This window comes from Gigantopelta aegis, chromosome 1, assembly GCF_016097555.1.
Source record: "Gigantopelta aegis isolate Gae_Host chromosome 1, Gae_host_genome, whole genome shotgun sequence".
In the NCBI taxonomy this organism is placed as follows: Eukaryota; Metazoa; Mollusca; class Gastropoda; order Neomphalida; family Peltospiridae; genus Gigantopelta; species Gigantopelta aegis.
In genome coordinates, this window is record NC_054699.1 from 18,873,348 (window position 1) to 18,896,082 (window position 22,735).

Genomic DNA, 22,735 nt, shown 5'->3' on the forward strand with positions numbered 1-22,735 from the left:
AGATTCCCCATTTCAAAAATTAGAAATATGTAACATCTTGGTTGCAGATCTCACCTTGATATTAACAGGTTCTAGGCTTAAGGGTTCAAAGGTTATAAAAACCCACATGATTTCTGTATAATCACCTACTAGAGACCTTACTAAATTCAAAGATTAGAAGTCTGTGACAGATTTCTACTAGAGACATTACTAAATTCAAAGATTAGAAGTCTGTGACAGATTTGTAGGATTATATTTGAAATTTTACTCTTTACATAGATTAACAAAAAGTTGAATAAATAACAAATGAATTCTATTTTCCCCAGTAATCTTAAAGGGACACTCCTGAGTTTGCTGCATTGTAAGATGTTCCTGACTAATAAAATATTTCTACGATTAAACTTGCATATTAAATATATGTTCTTGTTTAGAATATCAGTGTCTGTATATTCAATGTGTTTCTGGTCGTCTTAATATTTGTAAGAAGCCCAAACTGGATTTTGTCTTCAAATAATGTCGTACGTACAAAAAAAAAAAATATTTCAGGAAATAAAGTGAAATTTAACCTAGTACAAATATTAGAACGATCAGAAACACATTCAATATACAGCCACTAATATTTTATGCAAAAAAAAATATTTGATATGTAATTACAATTGTTATAAAGTCTCTGTTAGTCGATAACATCTTTAAAAATGGCAACAAATTCAGGAATGTCCCTTTAATACCATTGTACTTTCTGCTGTTTATTACCTGCATGTACAGTGTAAGTTTATTGCATGTGATAGATTAAAGCTGCTTACCCTTTTTTCGGCTATTACAACATTTTTACACCATTAACATACATGTTGCTTACAATTTTGTCCTTAAATATATATAAATTTTTACAAATACAGTGTACATAGAGAATAATATATGAGTGGCCATTAGATACCATTTATCTTATAACGAGTTGTTTTAAAATGTATCTAACGAGCGAAAGTGAGTTTGATACCTTTTTAAACGAGTTGTAAGATAAATGATATCTAACGGACACGAATGTATTATTCTGTTTCTTACATATCCTCAAAAACCAGGTTTTAAGCAAATTTTAACATCTTTTTCGACTAAAAGTTATTTACAGCCTTTGCACTTCTAGCTGACGTACGCGTCACAAACAAATGATTGTCAGGTTAACTATACATCACAGTGTAATCGATTTCGATTGTGCTGTTTTTTCATTGGATGTATGGCATTGGTGACCTGGTCATCACTTAGCCAGTCGTATGTCTTGAAATTGTTAACACGTACATGTGTAAACAAGTATGTGTTATCAAAAATAATGAATGATGTTCTCACCAACAGGTGTGTAAGAGAGTACGTTTCTGGTCCTCCTACTCCTGTACTTGTAGGGCTAACTTAACAAAGCCTGTTTACTTTGCTTAAAGGTGCAGACCCTAGTTTCGGCCATGAAAATGAACACTAAGTTTAGTTAATCTACAAACCTGCAACACATTTGGATACGGTTATAACAGAGAGAAGCTAAAGTCTATGATGTTTAAATAGGGAAATACTGTCTAAAAATAACTAGAGCTGGTCTCGATAACCATTACTTCTCAGAAGAACGTGCCTTTTTAGAATGATCAAATATGCATTTTTTGGATATTACAAAAACCGGGATGACCAGAACCACTCCAGGTGTACGGAAATTAATATTCTAACCAATAAAATGTATGTAAGTACTTCTAATTTAAATTATCAAAAACGGCATTAATAGTGAAAAATGCAAGGTGGTGTTTAAAAACTATGGTCTGTCACTTTAAACAGCTATGTTTAAGAACAACAGGCTTCGTAAATTCAACCATTCAACTAAAATCTCTAATACTGTTTTGAGACATTAATGTCATGGCAAACACAGAGAAAATACACTGTGTAACATCATTAAAGATTTGAGTCTAAAGTTTTACAAGTTCATGCCCAGGTGTTTATAGTAACGAAAAATGTTTTATATGTGAAACAGAAAAGTCCATACCTCAGAAACTAGGGTTAGTGGCTTTAAACGAAATGTGTACATTTTTGTGATAAAAGACATACCTGTACTTGTACCTGTTGTATCAGGATGCTGTTTTTAAGCCTGCATCAAGTGTAGTTAGGTGAGCTATGCAGGCCATTATGTGCCTCCTATACTGAACAACAAAACAATGCAAGAATTAAATTTAATTTAAATGCAGTCTAGAGCTATTCTTCAAGTTGTTTCATTTTTAAGTGCTCACTTTAGCATTTATTGAACACTTGTTATTTGTAATCAATCATGGTCGTGTTGGCTGCCTGTCCTTTAATGCCACCCAGGTTGATTCATGGGGACAGGTCTATCTGTAACTGGGATTCTGTGACTAAATTTAAAAAAAATGTTTTTAAATTATTCTTTTTGAATTTCATTAGTTTTTTGAGTCTGTTAAAATTATCATTGTCTTGAGACCCTTTAGACCCATACTGACAGTTTAATTACGAAAAAATATATTTTATCATGAAAAAAAACCCCATTGTTATATAGTAAGTAATGATTACATAATTTATGTAGTAAAACATTTGCATTTCTTTTGCTGTTCGCTATATTCTGCTGCTGAGTTTTTTCTTTGTTTTGCCGACAGAAATGAGTCAAGCGGAGGGAAGCTTAGGTCTGGGTTTGTTTGTAGGTAGGCTACTTTATGCTCATGGTGAAATAGCTACGTAATTGTAATAATCTAGTGTGCATGCAATATTTATCAATTTGCTAATCGGGATTTCTTAAAAGCTTGTTAGTGCCCTACCGGTCCAACCGGAGGGGACTATGGGTTTCATCTCCGTCCTTCTGTCTGTCCCACATATAGTTTTCAAGATTTTTTTTTTTTTTCAGAAGGCCTTCAAATATTGAGTTGAAATTGTGTGTCTAGCTTTATCATGTACTGTTACAGATTAAGTTTGACTTTCATTGTGATTTACCCATTTTTGACAGTTATGACCTTTGTTTTGCAGCCAAAGCCTTAAGATATTGAGTTAAAATTTTGTGTATCGCTTTTTCACATTCTGTTAACGATTAAGTTTGACTTTCATGAAGATTTACTCATTTTTGACAGAGTTATGGCCCTTGAACTTAGAAAACAAAATGTTTCTTTTTTTAGCAATGCTTCAACATATTGAATTGAAAATTTGGTTATAGCTTTATCATGTTCTGTTACGAATCAAATTTGACTTTCATGGCAATTTATCCATTTTTCACAGAGTTATGGCCATGGACTTTAGGAAATACAAAAAACAAATTGTGCCAGGTAGAGGACATGTATTGCAGTACTCTCAGAATGCTTGTTAAATTTATGTTTCTTCCAGAGATGACCTCATGGCTAGGGTTGGAAATGGGAGATAACAAAAACATTGCTGCTATGGAAAAATGTAGCGGGTTTCCCAGGGCTCGAATATCACAATGGCACCGACGGCAATTGCCGTCATTGAGTGATAAATTGCCATAGGTATAGAGCATTACCGATGGTGCCATTGGTAAAATTCAACAATGGCAAAATATACACACCTGGTGTACATAATCTGCCAATATTTAACATTTTCACATTTGAAATATTTTTCCATATAGCAAAATAACCTTTTATTCATATTTATTTTCTGCAAATGTCACTTTAATTTTTTTTTGCCATAGGCAGGCTCACAATTGCTATCGGTGGGCTGTTTCACACATGACAATTCTTTTAAAACTTGCTGTGGGAGACAAATTCTAAAGTTCGAGCCCTGATTTCCTCTCTATGACTATATGTCAAAATTACCAAATGTTTGACATCCAATAGCTGATATTTAATAAATCAATGTGCTCTAGTGGTGTCGTTTAACAAAACAAATTTTAACTTCATGTATAAATACCTGTACGTCAGGACTCTTTTTGAGTGGAAATTTGGCATGCACCATTTATGGGTTATTCAAAAACAAAATTAATTCAGGTAACCCATTTAGTTTTTTAGTATCCCGTCACGGCCATGTAAATGATGTCCTATATTTACTGTGTGAATAAAAAAAATATATATTTTAAAGAATTACGGCATTAGAACTGAATCACAAGATGAATAGCAGATGAGATAATCATACATACGTCTGTCCCTTGACAAATAACCTGTGATATTTTGAGTTGTTTTAGCAGGTGAATTTCTGTCTCATCTGCCAAGTCTAAAAAAAAAGACTGCTTTTCACTTTTCACAGGCCGCTTTTTCGAGCCCTGCCTTATGTAAAATGAGCTGATGTATCATTTTCTTTCTTTCTTTCTTTCTTTCTTTCTTTCTTTCATTTGCCCAAATCCTCACATAAAGGTTTTAAAGACCATTTACGGTCCGCTCCTACCAAGATCCTTTTCACAGACATGTAATCCCACCAAACTCAGAAAAATAAAATAAAAACCAACTGCTTACCGGTAATGTAATATATAATTTTAACTCGCAATATCATGACAAAATGGGTCACTGTGACCTAAATATGGTATGTGACACACTGCTTTCCATGTACTGAACCAAATTTAAAGATCCTGCCTCAACAATCATACCGTATACATGTACCCGGTATGTATTACGGAAGATATTATATAGACAAAATTCACACAGTTAGAAAGTGTGATAACGTGACACTCCTATTGTTTTTAAAGATAATTGGATTGTTTTCCTCTCCTCTTTCCAACCCAACCCATGTGATCATTTCTGGATAATCGTTTAAAGAGACTGTCCTTAGTTTCTTGCCATTAAGATGTTGGTGATGTACAGTGATGTTTTAATGACTAAAATACATTTTTATGTATAAAATATTAGTGGTGTACATGTATATTAAATGTTTCTGATCGTCAGTGTTTGTATTAAGTCAATCTTCATTTTATTTCCTAATATATTTCTTTTCCGCACATATTGGAAAAATCAAATCCAATTTGGGCTACTTGCAAACATTAGGACAACGAGAAACATGTTGAATATACGGACACTGATATTCAAAACAAGAAACTACATTGTATTCTTGTTATTTGGGATGTAATTTTAGGTCATTAAAATATTTTTATTTTAAGTCAAAATTATCTTTCAATGGCAGCAAACCCAGGGCAGTTGCTTTAATAGTGCTCTAAAGCTTAATTAGGTGTCGAATATTCATGACTAAAAATATTATTATGTACGGCAACACTAGGGCGTCGCCCGTTATTCTGTTTCTAAAAGGTAGGGTTTTTCAAGTTTGTCATACACAGTTGGGTGGGGGGGTGGGGCGAGACATAGCCCAGTGGTAAAGCGTTCAGTTGGTTGGGATTGATCCTCGTCAGTGGGCCCATTGGGCTATTTCTCATTCCACCAAGTGCACCACGACTGGTATATCAAAAGCTGTGGTATGTGCTATTCTGTCTGTGAGATGGTACTAACAAAAGATTCATTTCTGCTAATGGAAAAATGTTGCAGGTTTCCTCTCTAAGACTGTATGTCAAAATTACCAAATGTTTGACATCCAATAGCCGATGATTAATAAATCAATGTGCTCTAGTGGTGTTGTTAAACAAAGCAAACTTTTACACAGCTGGGAGGGAGGGAGCTACAATGTCATCAACACTTGTTATAAATTCAAATATGTATTTTGCCTTTTAATCAATAAAATCTGTCACCTTATTTACGCAGTTGTTTTTCTCATCCCATCGCATATAAGAATTAACTATTGTAAACAGTGTAACAGTTAATAACCAGATTACATTAGTGTTTATATTAATGAACATATACTGTTCTGGATTCTGGAGCTCGCTGTGGTAAGATATGTTTGTTTCGCCTGTGCACAGTACACACACACCGCACATGCTTTCACGTGCTCGACTTGGGAATACACCTTTTTTTTTTTTTTTTTTTGTAAACGGAATAGAGATTTCTACTGGGATGTATGCGGTCATTGGGACTGATTGAATGCTGGAACATTTGTCATTTCGACAGCCTGCACCACAAGGGAAGATGCCCTTTTAGCAAGATTCCTTTCCTTCACCTTATTTTTCTGGCTGATTTTAGTCAACATGTTTTTCAGTGATTCGTATGACAGCCATTCTGTCGAAAGATATGGTTGTTCACATGTAGTTTCTGCCTGTCCTAGCAGCACTGGAGGATTGACCGCCCCACTCTAAGAAAAAAAAACAGGAAGCGTAGGCGACCCCAATTACTATTTATGGACTTTGTTAAATATTGGTACATGGGGGGGGGCAGGACATAGCCCAGTGGTAAAGTATTCACTTGATGCACGGTCAGTCTGGGATCGATCCCCATTGGTGGGCCTATTGGGCTATTTCTTGCTCCAGCCAGTGCACCACGACTGGTATATCAAAGGTCGTGGTATGTGTTATCCTGTCTGTGGGATGGTGCATATAAAAGATCCCTTGCTGCTGATCAAAAAGAGTAGCCCATGAAGTGGCGACAGCGGGTTTCCTCTCTCAATATCTCTGTGTGGTCCTTAACCATATGTCCGATGCCATATAACCGTAAATAAAATGTTTTCATTGCATTGTTAAACAAAACATTTCTTCCTTCCTTCTTCGGAGTCCACACCACTATACGAACCATGCTGACTGGACTATACCCAAGTCTGATACTCTCTTGTTCAGGTGGATTTGGCTTATCAAGATCTCAAAAATGCTCCAAATTATATAGATATTCAGTCTAGCAATCAATTCCTTTTTATCTTTGACTTGTTAACTCTTTCTTTTTAAATTCTTTTAACTTAGGCAAGGTCAGAGATTGTACCTACAAGAGAAATGCCTGAACCTTAACTGGATATAGGCACATTAATACATGGTATCCTATCCTATCTTATCGTTAGAAATTATTTTGAATTCTTTTTGAAAATGTACTGGTATTATTAAGTTTTCATAGCCAAATAAAATGCAAGACAGTGTTGCTATGTTCATTAATGCTCAAGCATAAGTTACTTATATAGTAATAGTAGCTGGTGTGGTGGTAGTTGAAGCTGTGGTGGTAGTGTTCACAAGGTGGTTACAGTGGATGTGGGGATATCACGCGGTATCTTGGTTTTACACCTACTAGCCAGGGTATTATCTTTGAGCAGGGGAATCATTAAGCATTCATTAATTCATTTTTATTGCATGGTCAATATCCAGACTGTTTTCTTCAATCAAGGGCATCGTTACACTTTCATTAATTCATTTATTCATTCATTCATTCATTCATTGTTTATTGCATGTTCAATAGCCAGTGTGTTTTCTTCAAGCTGGGACATCATCAAACATTCATTCATTCATTCTTTCATTCTTTCATTCATTCATTCATTTTTATTGCATGGTGATAACACAGACCTTCTCAGCTGTCACATCATTCATGAAATCGTTTCTGTTTAAACGTTAACTTTTATTTTAATAAGACATCATTGGCAGATCCAGGATTTTTAATGGGTGTGGACAGTTGCTGATTAGTCGGTGGGCCAAAATAATTGGGCTATTTCTTGTTCCAGCCAGTGCACCACAAGTGGCTGTGGTATGTACTATCCTGTCTGTGGGATGGTGCATATAAAAGATCCCTTGCTACTAATGGAAAAATGTAGTGGGTTACCTCTGTAAGACTATATCAAAATAACCAAATGTTTGACATCCAATAGCCGATGATTAAATGTGCTCTAGTGGTGTCATTAAACAAAAACAAACTTTAGCTTTAGTTGTTGATTAAACTATTTTTGCAAGGGACAACATGGACAATGCAATTTGCTGCCTCTAAATCTGGTCAGGTACATAATCCTAAGTCCACCTGTATAATAACTGGATTTTGTACATTACGTTTTGTGCCATTCTTTGGTGAGGTGTATGATTCTTTAAAAAGGGATGGTTTATCTTGTTAATATACTTGTAGTTTCAAATTTTAATAATATCATATTAGCTTATTTTATGGGTTTTAGTACTCTCCTTTTTTTTTTTAACTTCTGAAATAATTTTTTATCGAGGTCAGATGTTTCCACCCAACACCCCACCCCCTCCATATACTTATGTCATATTTGACGAGAGATCTAGGGAATTTAAGATTTTTCAGGATACGGAAGGAATGTTTGATTAAACAACGCACTAAACACATTTTATTTACAGTTATTATACAATGTAGCTGTGAACATATGGTCCAGCCAGTGCTCCACAACTTGTGTAACAAAGGTCGTGGTATGTACTATCCTGCCTGTGGGATGGTGCATATAAAAGATCCCTTGCTGCTAATCGAAAAGAGTAGCCCATGACGTGGTGACAGCGGGTTTCCTCTCTCAATATCTGTGTGGTCCTTAACCATGTCTGACGCCATATAACCTTAAAATAAAATGTGTTGAGTTCGTCATTAAATAAAACATTTCATTCCTTCCTATGAACATATGGTTACGGACAACATATATAATGAGAGAGGAAACCTGCTGCCACCCTGCAATGTGTAATGTGCTTACTCATTCCGATTAGAAGCAAGAGATTTTTTATATGCTGCATGTCATCCCAGAGACAGGATGGTACATACCACAGCCTTTGTTATACCAGTTGTGGAGCACTAGCAAGAACGAGATATACACATGTAACCCAATGGGCCCACTGATTGGGATTGACTGTAGATCGACTGTGCATAAGGCGAGTGCTTTACCACTAGGCCACGCCCCCACCCCTTTTCAGGACAAAGGCTGGACCATTTTAGGGCAGATTCGTGTCATGTTTTATTCTTTGTTTTGGGGGGTGGAGTGATGGGGTTTTTTTGTTTTGTTGTTTTTATTACTTGAGGTGGGACATTTGCTTGCTACTAAAGCTACATGTACATGTATATATTGAAGGCTAACATCGAGGTTTGTTATGTGCACTCATAATTTTTTTTTTACAGTAGTCCACTATTTTAGATTACATGTATTTTTGGGGACATAAAAAGTATACAATAGTAATATGAAAGATGAAAACCTATTATGTATATAATTTGAATAAGTAAACAATTTGTTTTTGTTTTGGGATTTTAAAGAATAGTTTAAACATTAATACTTGTTAATCTAAACACCATTTGTTTGGACATAATCGGTTATGCTTGACATCCCTTGATATATATACTTAATAATCTGTTGAGCAATGTGGCTTAAATGGCACTGATTTATTTATCTAACAGTTGTTACAGTAATACTTGATACTGAATTGTACTTATGATTATACAGTGCTTATGCTGAAATCATAATTGTAACTTCAAATTTTTCAGTGCAAATTCTTTTTACTAACCCCAGTAAAGTGCCATCCATATTCTTGTGTCATTAGGTTGCTTACTGAAGCCAGGCACGTATCTCTGTAATTCTGTAATACAATATATATCGTATTAAACAGCCAATAATGTGAAATACCTTGAAATCTGATTTCTGGTGGTGCAGGGGCTGTAGTATGATGGAATCGGTGTCAGGAGAAAGTGACATGTCAGACGTTTTCTCCAACAACTTCCAACCATCGCATGTGGTGGGACGTAGCCCAGTGGTAAAGCGCTCGCCTGATGCGCGGTCGGTCTAGGATCGATCCCTGTCCATTAGGTTAGTTCTCGTTCCAGCCAGTGCACCACAACTGGTATATGAAAGGCTGTGGTATGTACTATCCTGTCTGTGAAATGGTGCATATGAAAGATCCCTTGCTGCTAATCAAAAAGAGTAGCCCATGAATTGGCGATAGTGGGTGTCCTCGCTCCATATCCGTAAATAAAATGTGTTGAGTGTGTTGTTAAATAAAACATTTCCTTCCTTCCAACCATCTCATGGTGAAATCGTCATTGTGGAGATATGATACCAGGAACGACATTTGTCTGGCCGACTTTGCAGACCTACAAAATGTATGACGTTTTTAATCCAGGAAATTAATATAAAATAAGTTGTGTCAAGAAAAAAAATGTTGGCCATTGGACTGGAAGAGAGGTTTGTGCACAAATATGTCAGATATATGAGTATTCTCATCGGAAATGACATTTATTGTACGAGACAATCTAAGAGATATGTGCCCAGCTTTTAACAGGTGGTTGTGTAAAAGAGGTGACCATTTTGAGCAGGTTTGATTTTAAATAGGGCCTACATTAATTTACAAATGTACTGGATAAGATGTCATCAATTGCAGTTCTCAAAGGCTGTGGTATGTGCCATCCTGTCATTGGGATGGTGCATATAAAAGATCTCTTGGTACTAATGGAAACATTTAGCAGGTTTCTTTTCTAAGACTTATTTGCCAAAATTACCCACAGCCAATGATTAATAAATCAATGTGCTTTAGTGGTGTTGTTAAACAAACAAACAAACAAACAAACAAACAAACAGTTGCAGTTTAAAAATCAGATTCAGCTTATAAGTCAGTGTATGAGCTAGTGACCATTGTTCCTGTGCTTATTAAACTTTTAAAGTCTAGACTCAAGACATAGCCCAGTGGTACAGCGCTCGCTCGATGTGAGATCGATCCCCGTCGGTGGCCTCATTGTGCTATTTAATACCCTGTCTGTAGGATGGTGCATATAAAAGATCCCTTGCTGCTGATCGAAAGGAGTAGCCCATGAAGTGGCGACAGCGGGTTTCCACTATCAATATCTGTGTGGTCCTTAACGATATGTCTGACACCATATAACTGTAAATAAAATGTATTGAGTATGTCGTTAAATAAAACATTTCTTTCTTTTTTTCTGATAGTCTGTGACTTTAACGTTATGGTAACACAAATTGTGTGTGTGTGTGTGTGGTTAGAAGGGGGTGTAGGATGTACTTGAGTCAGTTTTTATGACTTGATACTAGTAAAGAAATTATAGCACACAATATTATAAAACAATATATATATTTTAAGGTTCTCCCAGGATATTGTATTAAGATAATTATAACTTTTGTTTTATTTTAGATGCAGCTTATTCATTACTTCAGAAGAAATCTCAGCTGTTTGTTTTAAACAGTAACAATTCCCTGCTGCAGTTTATTCTTGAGGCAAGTATTTCTATTTTTCTTCTCGTTTTTCTCTCTCGTAAATTTAACCCTTGGCACCATTGAAAATTGTTCCCATTGTTTGTTTGTTTGTTGATATACATTGAAAAAGATAGTACAGGGTAAGTGCACTAATGAAATACATTGGAGTATTGTAGAGAAGACCCTAGATTAATAGACTCCATCATATGTGGTCATGTGGGATAGAAAAAGTATACCCGAGGTGATGGAAATTTTTACCTGGGACAAGGCTTGCGAAGCCCCAGGGTCGAAATTTCCACCACCTAGGGTGTACTTTTTCTATCCCACATGACTGCATATCATGGAGTCTTTTTCTCCCATCTATTCGATAAATAAACCATTATTTTACATGAATAGACAAAGATGGCTAAAAAAGTAATTTCTTTATTTGATATATTATCATAAATAAATTACACTATCATATATTTGCTGCATCTGTTTTATGTGTTAAATATAATTTTACATAACAAAATATTGATCTAAAACGCATTAATATGTCATATACATTTATTACCAACAACATAATATTCCCCATGTTAAACACAACGATGTCATAGCCTATACAAGATAGATTTATTCCGTATGGGCTGACGTCGTGGAATGGGTCAATCTTACATAGCTAGGGATGGGAGAATAACTATTCTATTAATTTCAGTCGAACCCAGTCAGTGGCCCATTAGGCTATTTCTTGTTCCAGCCAGTGCACCACGATTGGTATATAAAAGGTCATGGTATGTGCTGTTCTGTCAGCGGGATGGTGCATATAAAAGATCCCTTGCTACTAATGGAAAAAAAGGGTTTCTTCTCTGAGACTTTTATGTCAGAATTACCAATTGTTTGACATCCAGTAGCCGATGATTAATAAATCAATGTGCTCTAGTGGTGTCTTTAAAACAAAACAAACATCTTTATCAATTTCAAGGAACTTGGAGTATAGTTGACAATAATCTATTTTATATTTTACATTATTAATTTCAGGGAACGCCACAAGTAAAGGAATATTTTGTCGACTCTAAGCGAGACGTGGATCAGCAACTGAAGAAAACGTGCGAGGAGTTTATCCACACCGTCACGGAAACGTTCATCAGACCGCTGCAGACATTCCTCTCCCGGGTACAGCTACCGTTTACTACACCCCAGAACACTCTGCATTACAGCTGTTTCATGTTTAATTTTTTACACTTGGACTAAATACAGTGAAACCTCTCTAAACCGGACACCCTGGGCACCAAGTAAAATGTCTGGTTTTTAGAGGTATCTGGTTTAGAGAGGTTAAGTTCTTTACTAATTTTTAAAAAAGGTCCCATGAAAAATGTCCGGGTTTGAGGGAATTCTGGTTTACAGAGGGTCCGGTTTTGAGAGGTTTCATTGTAGTTAGAGATTATAAATATTTCCAAATATTTCACAATTTTATATTAAAGTGCTGTTCAAGACCCTGCATACCCTGCAACATTTTCCAGAATTTGTTTCTTATATCATTTTCATCCCAAGATAGTGACCTTGCTGTTGCTACATAAATTACTCCAAAGGCAAACCTGGAAATATTTATGAAGGGCACTAGGTGTTTGCATCGCAGGATCAAACCACGTCGGTGGATCCATTCAACTAGTTGTTTTGTTTCTCGTTCCAGCTAGTGCACTACAACTGGTCAATGGCCGTGGTATGTGCTATCTTGTCTGTGGGAAAGTGCATATAAAATATCCCTTGCTGCATTAGGAACAATGTAGTGGGTTTCCTCTGATGACTACGAGTCGGAATTACCAAATGTTTAACATCTAATAGCCGATGATTAATTAATCAATGTGCTCCAGTGGTGTCGTTAAACAAAACAAACTTGTCATGTACAGTTGTTTTGACAGAGTTATGGCCCTTGAACTTAGAAAATATTTTTTAAATTTCGTCCGGCAGTGTATACATATTGTGTTAATATTTTTCTGTTTTCATATATAACTTGTATTAAACATCAGTTTGAACTGTATTGGATACTAGCGCAAAAACAACAAAATATCTATTGGCATCTCCAGTAAAAAAAAAATTGTCTTCATTTTGACATCACTTGTACTTGAATTTTAAAATCCCTGCTAATGTTCCATTTTTTTTTTTGTCTTCTCTCATCTTTCAGGCCGATGTTATAATTAATATGAAGAAGGAAGAAGTTGGAAAGAACATCACGTTGCGCCAGCAGCCATTCGCCACGCCTGAGAAAGTGCATGATGTTGTCACTGAAGCATATCGTAATGTGAAAACAAAGCTACCCGGTGTTCAGCGGAGCATGAGTCTGTATCTAGCTAACCGAGAAACTGAGAACATTCTCTTTAAACCTATTAAGGTACTGTAAATCATAAAATATTAGCGATCTTAAAGGGACATTCCTGAGTTTGCTGCAATTTTTCAGATGTTATCGACTAACAGAGACTTTTTAACAATTGTAATTAAATATCGAATATATGTATCTGCATAAAATATTAGTGGCTGTATATTAAACGTGTTCCTGATCGTTCTAATATTTGTAGTAGGTTAAATTTCATTTTACTTCCTAAAATATATTATTTGAAGACAAAATTCAGTTTGGGCTTTTTACAAATATTAAGACGATCAGAAACACATTGAATATACAGATACTGATATTCTAAACAAGAAAATATATTTAATATGTAAGTTTAATCATAGAAATATTTTATTAGTCGGAAAATTCTTACAATGCAGCAAACTCAGGAATGTCCCTTTAAAGGCAAACTGTTATGGATTTAAGGACCTTATTTCTCTAACAATGGATAATAAATTAAAATTACATTAATTATTGGAAACCAAATCTAGCTATCGCATCACTTTAACTGAACCATGATGGAATGAAATCCATCTCAACCCTCTCGGCAATTTTAGTTTTTGAATTATGGACCATTGCCATAATTCAATTATTTTTTTACAAAATGTCATTAATAAATGGAGTATGGTGGTTGTGAAGATGGTTGAATAAAATACATTTAGGGACAAATCTAATTATTTTTGTTCAGGTAGTACTTCGTTAGACCATTAAATAGGTCAGTGGTCTGACAATATGCCTTTAAATAGGTCAGTGGTCTGTGACAATATGCCTTTAAATAGGTCAGTGGTCTGTGACAATATGCCTTTAAATAGGTCAGTGGTCTGTGACAATATGCCTTTAAATAGGTCAGTGGTCTGTGACAATATGCCTTTAAAATTTAGCCAAACCCCAAAAGTGACATTTTAGCGACATAGAACTTTAGCGAGGTCATCGTATCCGAAACTAAAAAAAGAATAAACTTAAGTTGTAGGATCCGCTGAAATATTTTTTAACATATTTTGACGTCTTGAATTTAGTAGAAAATTGCAGTAATGTGCATTCTAACTAACTATTGTTGTTTGCTATCCTTTTGGTTTAATCAATTGCATGTAACCATTGTTGCGAGTTCAGTTAATAACAGAAAGACAATCGCACAAACATTTTTTTGGAATAGTCCGTTGTATGACTTGTGTGGCTTCGCTAAATTCGCTAACATTTTATGCTTACTAACATTTCTTGATTTACAGTATTCAAATTTGTCCATTTCTGATTTTTTGGGGTAATTTATTTAAATTTTATTTTAAATTTTTAAAACACTCAAAACATCGCACCTACATGTTGTAGCTGGATATAACTGTGGTAGAGAATGTTTTGTTAGTAACATGTCATTATTTGCTGTCATGCAAGTTTCAGAAATCAGTACACTGGGTGCTTTTAAAAACAAAGGTCTCATCTCTTTTCACTTTTGACTAAGTCTCACATTTACCACATTTAAAATTTTTAAAAACTGCCTGCAAAATTCGCACCTATTCATTTTGACAACCTCAGGTAACGTGCAAACGGGGGGGGGGGGGGGGGGGGGGTACGTAGCCCAGTGGTACAGCACTCGCTCGATGTGGGATCGATCCCCATTGGTGGGCCCATTGGGCTATTTCTCGTTCCAGCCAGTGCACCACGACTGGTATATCAAAGGCCATGGTATATACTACTCTGTCTGTGGGATGGTGCATATAAAAGATCCTTTGCTGCAAATCGAAAAGAGTAGCCCATGAAGTGGCGACAGCGGGTTTCCTCTCTGACTATCTGTGTGGTCCTTCACCATATGTTTGACGCCACATAACCATAAATAAAATGTGTCGAGTGCGTCGTTAAATAAAATATTTCTTTCTATCTGCTCTTGTGGAATTTCTGTGTGCATTTTCCAGGTAAACATGTGGTATTTCGAACACTAATCTGTCATAAATCAAAGTTCAATCATTGGTTTTCTCTGCAGGTGAACGTTCTTCAGAGTTTCAAGCAGCTGTCCCAGATCGTGGGCAACCTCTACCAGGAGGAAGACCAGCAGATTATAGCTTGTCCCAGTACTGAACAGGTTAGTGGGGGGAGGGATCGAATATGACCTAGCGGATCCGTTCATCTATATTTCCCCTGGACACATATATGAAGTCTTAAAGCTGCACACCCTAGTTCCATCCAGCGAAAATAAATTATAATCACGTTTTTATCAAATGGAGTGAAAAAGCAGGTTTTATATCGATAAATACCATGGGAATCCCCATGTCCCAATTGCTTGAAACAAACCGAACCAAAATGATAACGGTCACGTGGTATACCAACGTCTGTGACATTGAAATGGAAATATCCCGTCTAAAAATAGATTAGACCTTGTCTGCTCAACGTTTTTTTTTCAAACGTGCGTCCGTTTTTCAGAAATACGAAAAATGCATTTTGTGGTATTACAAACACCAGGATTACCAAAAAACACTTCAGGTGAATGGAAATGTATATTCTAAATAATAAACGGTAAGTAAAGTGCAATTTTATTTGTGAAAAAATGGGTTTAATAGCGAAAAACAACGCTGTAATGGTTAACAAGTAGCCGTAACTAGGGTGTGTCCCTTTAATATTGCACTGTAAACAATTGGGCCTAAGTAGGAGCTCTGACACACAAACACACACACCCTCACCCGCTTCATGTTTTTATGATATTGGTAGTTGTTTTAGTTGATATAACATAATCTGTCCCCGGTATTTTTCATTTACTAACAGTAGATACATGTAATGTGTTTTCCCACATCAGAAGTTGAATTGGTGAGTTGTACATTCTCATGTCACTTAGATTAGTGACTGTAGCTAAGGAAATATAGATCTTTTACCATATTTGTATTCTAAATTACTGGAATGTGAAATACAATATTTTTATCTTTTTTTTGTTCCAGTTAAATCTACTCCTGTCGACAACCCCGAGCTAACACAAGCTTGAAGAGGTGTCTGGAAAAAGCTGTGATAATAGTGCTCATAGGAGTGACCTATATATACCATGACGATATCTCATGAGAGAGTGTGTTATACAGAACACGGCTTCTTCTGTCGGCGAAGTGCTAGTGTTTTGTTCGGCCATGGCATAAAGCAGAAATTAGTTGTCCAAAACATTCTTGAGGATATCAGAATTATGTTCAAGAATGTTTCTAGGATGTTAAGAGTTCTGTCCGAAAAATAGAGCAAACATTCATGTAGATGGACAGATATGGATGGAAGTATACACACACACACATGCATGCTCGTACAGAGAAATGACAAAACTGTTGTTAGTGGTTTTCCAGTGTGAATGCAAGACTGAACACTCCTATGTTTCTGTTCATAGATGGACAGACAGACAGACAACAGAACTGTTGTTAATGGTTTTCCAATGTGAATACAGGAATAGAGTAATCAATCTGTTTTCACAGTAGAAGCCATGTCGACCTATAAACTTAAAAGGATTTTGGTCCAGCCAAACCAACCCCTGTAATTGCCCATGGCAACTGGCAATGCTGTGTGTTTCAAGTTCTCCACAGCACGTTTTGGCCTTGGACTATATTCAGGTTTTTTTTTCAGTGGCAGGTTTTTTTGCTGTGGATATTTTTTTAATTGCAGGGGTTGCAAACCAATCCGTTTGTTAATCCAAAATTAGGTGAATGTTGCACATTTAAAACATGGCGATCCTCAAGCTCAAATTGTGAACTTTTTGAAGTATGGTTTCACTTTACACAAGGTTGTCATATCTGATGTGAATGATAAAACAATATATTAAAATTCTAGTTTGTATCTCTGCACAAGGCAGAGTTCAAAAGAACAGAAAAGGTATTAGAAATGGGATTTTACTGTACATCTAGGACCTAATTCACTAAACTCTCACAACTTTGCGATATCGCAGTGCAATGCAAAAAGACTTGCAAAAAAAATGCTTGGTTGTCTAGCAGAGCCTAAGATAGCTTTGTGAATTAGGCCCCTGTTTGGGTTTCATTTTCAAGTTGCATTAGGTCGTATTTTTAGTTACATTCCACCAGAATGTAAAATGGGGTTTATCTTATTGAATTTTTATGCAACATAACATTAAGAAACAGCACTCAAAAATACCTTTAAGTTTTATTTAAATTAGAATTTTAATGTCAATATTGTAATCGCCGTTTTCATAAATACTAAGAAACTTGCTCTCTTTTTTTTTTTGGTTTCAAGAGAGATTCATTTCAGACTGTAAATGGGGTCTTTTTTATGGGGGGTTTTTAATAATAATAATAATAATAATAATAATAGATTTTTATTTCAGATCAGAGATCCATAGAACATATATAAACATCACATACAAAACTGATTACATAATATACAGCAGCTTGTGCCAGCGATTTACACATATAGATTTGACGTACACAGTTGTACACCGCAGGTGGGCAAGTAGGTCGTTTGAAGTTGTTTCGATTCTGCTCTTCAGCGAATATGCTGTTGAGCGAAGTAAAGCGCCAAAGCTTTTTACTCGATGACTGACAAACATCTTGCTGGCACTGTATGGTCGTCGTTGTCCGATCATCCATCGGTATGCATTATTATAACATATGTTAAGATCTTTCATGGTATCCTGCTTAAATTTCACCCATAATGCACCCGCGTACAAATTACTACAATAACTCACAAATAATTGTGTTTTAACAGATTCTGAACATTTTGCAAATCGCTGCAACAACATGTATGTTTTGTGTGTCTCTTGCCATTTAGGTCTTCAAAATTAGAATTGAAAAGTAAAAACATTTCGAAATAATGCTATAAGCATGCTGTTCATTGCTTTTTAAAGTGCTAGAAAACATGATTAGCAATTTGTTGGTAAATGTGTGGACAAGTCTGTCCTGGGCACACACACCTTGGTCATCTCGTTTGTTCGTCCAGGCCCCAGGTTAGTGCGAGAGAAGTCGGTGTTGTCGCTTTAGATCTCTCTCCATTAAGCCCATTGGGCTATTTCTAGTTCCAACCAGTGTACCATGACTGGTATATCAAAGGACGTGGTATGTGCTATCCTGTCTGGGATGGTGCATATTAAAGATGTAGCAGTTTTCCCCTCTATGACTATACATCAAAATTACCAGACGTTTGACATCCAATAGCCGATGAATAAAACAATGCACTCTAGTGGTGTCATTAAACAAAGCACACAAACTCTCATTACTTAGTTTTTAAAGAGTACAGCAAAATATGGCATATTTTGTACTACTTGAGCAGTCTTTGATAATTAAAATCAGATATAACTTACATTTTATTGTTTAGATTATCCATGTCAGTACATCTGAAGTGTTTCCGATCATTCTGGTGTTTTTAACATGAAATACATTTTTCACATTTTTTAGAGAAATGCACATACCTCTGAGAAGTAATGGTTATGGAGATGAGCTCTGGTCTGTTTTTAAGGGTATTTCAACTTCACAGACTCTTGCTTCAATCTGTAATTTTATCCAAATGTGTTGCAGGTTTGTAGATTAACCAGACTTATAGTCCGTCCCACCTTGAGGGTCTTGTTTTTTCATCCTACAAAATTTACAACAACTTGTTCATTTCCGAGCCGATTGTTTTTTCAAATTGGACACAAAAATAACAAAAAAAATACTATTTTCAAAACACTTTCACTTTTTCTTCTTACGTCAAACCAAACTGAAATTATTTACAAAACCCCCCAAATTTTTATAGAATGAAGGGGTGGACTACAAGTGTCCATTTTAAGGCGTTTTAACCCGAGTCTGATACTTTAAGCCATACTGTTTATCCATACATTTTTTAAATATTTAACATTTTTGTTATTTCTGTACAAAAAAAAGGTTACTGTTAATAAAAGGTGCTGTTTTTATTTGTGTTATGTAAATGTGGGCAGTTGTTGTTAGTCTGTTGGTATATCGGATGTGTTGGGTATTTATTTTACACGGATTTTCTAAAATTGTGTCTGCTCTGTAGTTCTATTGTGGGGAAATATCAGTTGTTGCAAAAATAATTATAATAAACATATTTATACAGTAATTTTGTTTGTCAAATTTGATCCAGCAGATTGCAGATAAAAGGCCATTTGTCATCTGATATTATAGTGGTAGAGCACTCCCCTGATGCACAGTCAGTCTGGGATTGATCTCTGTCGGTGGACCCACTGGAATATTTGTCAGTCCAGCCAGTGCACCATGACTGGCATATCAAAAGGCTATGATATGTGCTATCGTGTTTGTGGGATGGTGCACATATAGAGATTATTATACGAGCTTGTGTGTCGTACTGGTTTTACGAAACGAGTGTCAGGATTTTTGTATTGTCCGAGCAAGAGTGAGGGTAATACATAAATTCTGACATGAGTTTCGTAAAATCAGTACGACACACGCGAGTGTAACAATTTCTTTATTATCCATAGTATTATTGTTGTTTTCTTTATGAATAACTCAACTCAAAATGTTTCAGCCATAACTAGGAGATGACGAAATGATGTCATATTTCAAATGCAGTCTGAGCTTGGACTGGAGAAGCAACGTTATGTTATGACGTTGCTTCTCAAAATTACGTCATTACACTTTTTATTGTACCTGTGCTTCGTATGATTATTAGTAACTTGGTTATGTTGAACCATATGAATAATAAAACAGATTTCCTTGCTACTAATGGAAAAATGTAGCAGGTTTCCTCTCTAAAACATTTGTCAGAATTATCAAATGTTTGACATCTAATAGCCAATGATTAATAAATCGATTAGTATATGTATTGCAATTCAATTACTGGTGTCAGAAAAAACAAACTGAAAGAAAAAATATATTTAGATATACATGTACTTTTAACACCTAGTCAATTACTTGGGTCCAAATTGGTGGTTTGTTCCAATTGAAGTACAGGTACATTATATATTTTAAGTACTGGGTAATAACACAACCATTTAATATTGGCATCTAAAAGTTTAAAGTTTTTGTTTAACACCAACACTAGAGCACATCAATTTATTAATCATCAGCTATTGTGAACCATTTGGTAATTTGACAAATAGTCTTAGACAAGAAACCTGCTACATCTTTTGCAATAGTAACGAGGGATCTTTAATATGCACCATCCCACAGACAGGATAACACATACCATGATTTTTTATATACCAGTCGTGGTGCACTAGCTGGAACTAGAAATAGCCCAATGGGCCCACCGATATTAAATCAATCTCACATCGGACTACATCCTGCCACTATTGGCAACTATTGCAGGAAAAGTTAATTTTCATAATTTGTTTAGCAGCAATGATGTTTAGAGGACACTGGGGGGATCTAGTTCAGTTGGTAGACTGCTCGCCTGAGGTGCTTCCATCATAGGATTGATCCACCTAAACCAATCCAGTTCACTGAAGAGATTTGATTCCAAGACCTCTCTCTCAAAATGTTTGTTTTGTTTAATGACACCACTAGAGCATATTGATTTATTAATTATCGGCTATTGGATGTCAAACGTGGTAATTTTGACAGTCTTGGAGGAAACCTATATTTTTTCATTAGTAGCAAGGGATCTTTTATGTACACCATCCCACAGGCAGGATAGCACATACCATGGCCTTTGATATACCAGTCGTGGTGCACAGGCTGGAACGAGAAATAGGCCAATGGGTCCACTGATGGGGATCGATCCTAAACCGACCACACATCAAGCAAGCACTCTCCCACTGGGCTACATTCCGCCCCTCATAGGACTGATCCACTCAAACCAATCCAGTTCACTGAACAAATCTGATCCCATGACCTTTCTCTCAATGGACAATAAAATACAGTCAATAAAAAAAAGTCATTTAAAAAAAAAAAGACGAGTTTATTTAAAAATGGGGGCCTTGGACCCATATTGTACAGAACTCTTCAGCTACAAGTAATACACATATTTTACAGAACTCTTCAGCTACAAGTAATACACATATTTTACAGACAAGTAATTCGGCAATGAACACGGGCTTGTAAAAAGACATTGTTATCCACACATGCGAAATAAATACACAAAATCATTTCCGGGCAACATATAAAAATCTGCAAACCTCACCGTGGAAGACAAACTAAAAACAATCTTTGAAATTTTCATTGAATACATGATTATAGCAGGAGACAATATTTCAAAATCTAAGGTAACCGGAAGTCCGTTCATGTGAGTTTTAATTAACTAACCGATTGTTCGGTTAAATGAACTATATTCTCGTAACCGATGAGTTAGAACTGCCTAATCCTAAAACACTTGAAGTACAGTTCTGTGCTACATTGGTGGTTCAAATGTATTTAAAAACAACCTGATTTAAACTTTTATTACTGATATATGGTACTTTTAATTTTAGAATGTAATTGTTCACCAAGTAACAGATTGACAGTTCTCGTGATTTTAAAGTTGTGTAACCCACATGCGAATAGAATGGTTCTCATGAAATACTGTGCCCTGTTACATTAAAAAACAAAATATATTTATCAAAATTCTAATATTAAAGTTTAATGGATCAAGCTATATATAGGTTCAGTAGGTTTTGCCCTATTTTTAATTTTTATAATGAAAATGATTAAAATACTTGTACATACTTTTCAATTACATGAAAACCCACCCCACCCTCCTGTACAATATAGGAAACTATTCATTTGTAAACCGTATTATCCACTTTTCTTCTGTTTTCCCCTGCATGATTACATCAAAACTAACTGATAATCTACTGATGTTGAATATACATGTACATGTATAAATTCACCGTCACACTTTTTCATGATTTAAAAAACATTTTCAATAAATAACTAAGATCGACTTGGATCTTTAATAGTTTCAGCCGTACATATAACGTGTTATTATAGCCTGGAGACATTGCTGAAATCACAATTGAACTATTAATTGTTTATAAGCACATTGGAAGAATTTATACCATGAATGGAAGCACAATTATATATTAAATGAATGCAAGAATTTCGTGGAATTAAATATTTGGCCTACATGGTATATCGACGTGGAATCACACTAAATGTTCACTCTATAAATGCCACTATAAACCAAGTTTCATTGCTCTCGGACTCAGTCTGTGAGAAATGCAGTTAAACACAAATCATTAACATTAAGCTAAATGGAAAAAGTTATGCTATAACCGCCATACCTGTAAGACAGAAAATAGCAGGGCTTCTAGAATTTCTATAAAATCCACAAGCCATGGGATCAGTGATTTAAAAAATTTACTAGCCACAATTAAAATTCACTAGCCCTACTTTACTTTAAAGTTAATACAATTTTACAAAATGATAGTAAAAGTTGGATATATCACCTAAAGAGAGAGATAGAGCTTAAAAACACTAACAGTGGGGGGGGCAGGATATTCATATTTACAATATAGACTTAACTGCAACATTTGACCCCCAAAAATCACTAGCCATCGGGCATGGCAGTATTAATTATTTACTAGCCCGACATTGAATATCACTTGCCATAGGAGTGGGGCTA

At 35.5% G+C, this 22,735-nt stretch overlaps 1 protein-coding gene across 3 annotated transcripts in view; it reads left to right on the top strand.

Moving 5' to 3' along the window:
- Positions 1 to 17,646, top strand: part of LOC121371566 (conserved oligomeric Golgi complex subunit 3-like) — a 40,040-nt gene extending 22,394 nt beyond the window's left edge. Inside the window, exons 17-22 of one of the 3 annotated variants that reach the window (XM_041497563.1) lie at positions 2,610 to 2,654; positions 10,853 to 10,935; positions 11,932 to 12,066; positions 13,076 to 13,282; positions 15,252 to 15,350; positions 16,198 to 17,646. In XM_041497563.1, coding sequence (XP_041353497.1) covers positions 2,610 to 2,654; positions 10,853 to 10,935; positions 11,932 to 12,066; positions 13,076 to 13,282; positions 15,252 to 15,350; positions 16,198 to 16,230 — 602 coding nt within the window. In that variant the 3' untranslated portion in view covers positions 16,231 to 17,646. Of the gene's footprint in view, positions 1 to 2,609; positions 2,655 to 10,852; positions 10,936 to 11,931; positions 12,067 to 13,075; positions 13,283 to 15,251; positions 15,351 to 16,197 lie in introns of those variants that run through there. The other 2 variants (XM_041497572.1, XM_041497579.1) reach the window with 2 other exon arrangements.
- Positions 17,647 to 22,735: the final 5,089 nt, after the last annotated feature.